Here is a 4,677-nt window from a genome sequence, read left to right as displayed (position 1 = left end):
AGCACAAGCCATGCCAGTGTATCATGCCCCTAGACTTAGCAAATTCATATCGATACCAGTACGAAGTCACTCCAAACACTGTTGCCATCACATTTTTGAAATATGATTTTGTTCGCAGATCAAAGTAGTGAGCAATGATGTGGCTGTTTTTCTGAACAGCATCAAATAATTCACTCTTGTTGTTGAAGTTGACGTCATGTCCTGAAATTTCCTTGATATACATACTACAGTCTTCTCAATGGTTTGAAGTAGAACTCAGCACAGCTTCCAGTTGTAAAGAAAGATGGTAGGCCTTTGCATTCATTGATTTGAAACTGAATGAAAGATCGCAGTTCTTGAGAACGCTGTGCCCAGTACTGTGATGATCCACGTAAACAAGCACCAAAATATAGGATTTTGTTTCCAGTACTCCTATGTTGTTCCTCAGTCATTCTTCTTAGCTCTTCAATGGACAAATGAGGATCCCCTAGGTGTTGTCTAACAATAAAAGTACTATGTTCTAATGTACGTTTTCGCATTATTATATTATGGACAATGAACTTAAAGAACTGATGGTGAGCAAATCTTCCATCTTTATACCATAAAAGATGTTCTGCCCACTGGGCCATTGAACTGCAAGTATTGGGTCGGTTTATTTTGAAATCCCCCTTTCCAAATGGAAACAAACAAGGAAATGCAAGTGAGAAGAAGTAGTTTGTTGTAAACTCAGAGATTGGTGTATCACTTCTTGTTGGCCATGGTATTGTAATTACTTTGCGTTTGCATGTGACATCACCATGACTTGGTCCCACAACCTCTTTCACAACATTTTCAACTTCTTGACGAATATCTAAAGATGGTTCAGGTAAAAGTACACTTGATGATGTTTCACTGTCTACCTCAATCTCACCAGGATTTAACTGTTCAAATGCTGGTCCCTTGTCATCTTTATGTGTGGTTTCCGGATCAAACTCAACTGTTTTAATATCAGGCTCTCCATTTATTGGTAGCTGATTGAGTCTTTCTTGACTAATCATGATGTCTTCATATGCTGGGTTGTTGTCTTTGAGCCAAGTGAGTGCTGCCTGGACAATGTTTCTACGAATATTGAACTCTTTGCTTGTTTCATTTTTGCCTAATTTTCTGACTCTAATGATGTTAATTTCTTTTGGCAACTTCGGCAATATTTTAGCAGGCTCATTTACCTCTTGTGGAAATGTTACACAATGGCCATTAGCTGCAATACCTCCATGCCCAAGTAAATGAACAGACATTGTCGGAGCAATTCTACATATAAGTTGTTGTTCTATAAGCGTTAGAGTTTTGAGGACTGCAGGGACTTCACCAGGGTCCATATTGTTTTCCTTCGAAAACATTTTGACTGAATTCTTATCTTTAAAACAACGTTGACACATACCATTTTGACCCATTTTCATTTCTAAGCGCAGCTCTTGACATACATGACATGATTTAAAATTGTACGACATTTGGTCGTGTTCAAATGTTTTGATGGCATCAATGGCTTTCAGTTTCATCACATGAGGATCTGATGGTTGATCTGCATCCTGATGAAGACTGTCATTTGAACATATTATTGTATCATTTCTACTTCTTTTTTTTCTTTCTTTCGGTATTTCATCACAATTTTCATTTGTTTGTTGTAATGTCACAGATTTCTGTTTTCTCAAATGTGGTGAAGCTTTGCGCTTTCTTCTTTTGCGATTTTTTGATGGAGTAGGTACATTTTCATTTTGTGTGCCGCTGGATGCTAGTACCTGGAAATGATTTCTGTCCAAGAGCAGACATATGTGACGTTCACTATTTTCAGCAAAATCAAAATCCTCCCTTGTGTATGTGGTCACCATGCAACCAGTTTGTGAGTCTTGTTTTGTACCCTTCAACCATATTTTTAAATTGCATTTGAAAATAATTGCTGCAGCTTTAACCTCACAGGTTGTTGCCCATGCCTTTCTGGTCACCATTTCTTTCTAGTATTCTTGTCTGGTTTGTACAAGTAAATCATGACAAATATAAACAAGGTCTTTCCAGTCATCCCAGGTATCATATATAAATTTACAAATTCGTTTTCTAAAATATGAACTCTTAGTGAAATCCTCATTAAAATACATACTTAGACAGTGAAAAAAACAATCTCCGTCACTGGGTACATTGAACATTTTGAATTGTTGATTATCAATAGTGACAGTGGCCTCTCCTGTAAGATCAGAGAAATCTGCTAACTTTGCTGAATGGTTTACACTATATGTATCTAATTTAGATTTGGTTGATATTTGTGGCAGTTTACAATAGGTATGATCCCCATAAGCAAGAGTATTTATTGTGTTTTCTAATGTGGCATTATGGAAAGCAGTACTACCGGATGAATGATATGGCTTTGCATATGTGTGATCCATTTTGGTCAGTTCAGGTTTCTTTTTCTTCATTTACATGTAAATATGCCTGTGGGAAAATGAAGAAACATAAGACTTAATTTGTACGACTTCTATTGCTCAAACTGTAGTGAGCTTTAATTAGGTAAACAGTGTCATATTGCAAGTTATATTTCTCTTTCAATAATTACAGTCATGATAATCCTTCATGATCATTCAATATCATAAATAACCATTCTTACTCATTCAAAATGATTGAATGCTTAGAATGGTTATTTATTTAATCATGTAGTCACAGGTAATCAATTTCTTCGCAATAGCGTTCATTTATCTCCTCTTTCAAATCAAAATTGTTCATCTATATTGCAATTTTATTTCAAATAAAACTCCCAAAAATATTGTTCCACTCATTTGTTGTACTAATGTAAAGAACTTGTCACATTCCTGTCAAACAATTTCAAAGTGTCAAATTTCTGAAGGCAAAAAATGGGCAGTGCCTACAAGAAAATTTTGGACTCTCAGTTCTTACCGTTAAATTAACTTGAATTATATCATCAGATAGTCAGCAACTGCACTCATGCGGTGTTTTATGTACATCACTCCTCGCACAAAACAGTTATACTGGTGTAAAATGTATCTTTAGAAGAAAACAATACAAAATCCAAACAATCATATCTCTTTTGTGAATGAGATATTGAAATAATATATACCCCTGTTATATATAGGTATATACACTCACACACATTTAAAAAAAAAAAAAAAAAAAAAAAAAAATATATATATATATATATATATATATATATATATATATATATATATATATATATATATATAAACGTGGTGTGTAGTGTGTTTGTGTGTGTGTTTGTCATTTCCATGGTAAGTGCTTGACACTCACCCATGACATGAATAATCATCTGATCAATAATAGGTGTGCAATTTTGACATTATATGAATGTGGTAGGACAGAACTAATGTGTCACCTTGGTGTGTCACGTATATGCTAGACCCTTCTGAATGCTGAACTTTTTTGCATTATTTTATACCTACAGGTATATCTTAATTTTATTACCAAAAATAAAATTAAGAGGACTACTATAGTGCTTACCTCAAAACTTTAAATGTTTGTCTTCTCTGTGTCCCAGATACCAGATGTTTTACAAACAGATGTTGTGAAGAAAGTTCCTAACAAATTGATAAAATGTAAATTCATAAAGGCATTTCAAAAATATTTTATTGAACGGAGGAGAAAGATACCTTACTACGACACATCACAGTGAAGTCAACGTGAGCAATCAGGACTATTGAATATGTCTAGAAATGCTGAGCTCAGAGTATATTGAAAAAGGTTATTAAAAAAGTTTTGTTTAAGAAATTAGAGCTTACGTGCTTTATTTGCCTTTCTGAATGAGGATTACTTGTTTTGTTTGCTTCAAGTCTTCAGTCCTGCAGAAAAATTAATTTTGAAAATTAATTAAATGTGAGTACGTCATATACCAGTATTTGACATTTTCAACGTCAAAAAATTAGTTATTCAAATGGTGTTATTCATTCTTGTAAATTATTCATGGACTTTTGTTTTAGCATCATTAAGCACTAAGTGAAGTGAATGTGTACTAATGCTGACCTCAAAGTATAAAAATAAGCATTTTTTTAAAAAAAAGTCTTTGTTAAAAAAAATACAGCTTACATGCCTTGTTAAATTTCCTTTGTCAATGAGAATTGTTGGCGTAATTTACTTCAAAATCTTCACACCTGCAGAAAAAGTATTCTAAAAATGTTTAAAAATAATGGTACAATTTCATGTTCGGAAAATATTGTAAGTTTGTCAATTCAAATGCTGTTCTTTAACCTCGGTAATTTACTCACCTTTTCTACGACGTTTGTACCTGCCTCCGGCGATGAATCTGCGATGTCGCCACGGCCAGACGACAATTTTTGAGTTATTTGCACGCGCGGGTTCAATTATTGCCGTTGGCGGCGCACCGCAACTTGGTGGCGCACCGCAACTTGATTTTAGTTCTCATCCATTCTCATCAAGTCTCGCGTGAATTTGCAGGTTTGAAAATGGCGGCGTACAGCAGTTACGGAGTCCTGCGTTTAAAAGTGATCGAAAATAATCATTACGAACTAAATTTCCTTCTGTTCTGGACAGAGAGCTTTCCTTGTCAGTAACGTCCATTTTTGGGTAGGAATTGTGGTAGATGACATCTTTAATTTCACGCAATCCGTGTAAAAGTATTCAAAATGGCCGCCTCCATGTAAAAGTGCGCTCTTCTCAAACTCGTAGGTATATATAGATTCTATT

The 4,677-nt window shown here is 34.7% G+C and overlaps 1 protein-coding gene across 1 annotated transcript; it reads right to left on the bottom strand.

The window, feature by feature from the left end:
- Positions 1 to 224: 224 nt before the first annotated feature.
- Positions 225 to 1,334, bottom strand: LOC139117675 (uncharacterized). Its single transcript, XM_070680918.1, has one exon. It carries the CDS (start codon positions 1,332 to 1,334, stop codon positions 225 to 227), a length of 1,110 nt encoding a protein of 369 aa, XP_070537019.1.
- Positions 1,335 to 4,677: the final 3,343 nt, after the last annotated feature.

Source organism: Ptychodera flava, chromosome 18 (assembly GCF_041260155.1).
Source record: "Ptychodera flava strain L36383 chromosome 18, AS_Pfla_20210202, whole genome shotgun sequence".
NCBI classification, from domain to species: domain Eukaryota; kingdom Metazoa; phylum Hemichordata; class Enteropneusta; family Ptychoderidae; genus Ptychodera; species Ptychodera flava.
Note: the sequence above shows the minus strand (reverse complement) of the source record. Positions and strands in the feature narration are given on the sequence as shown.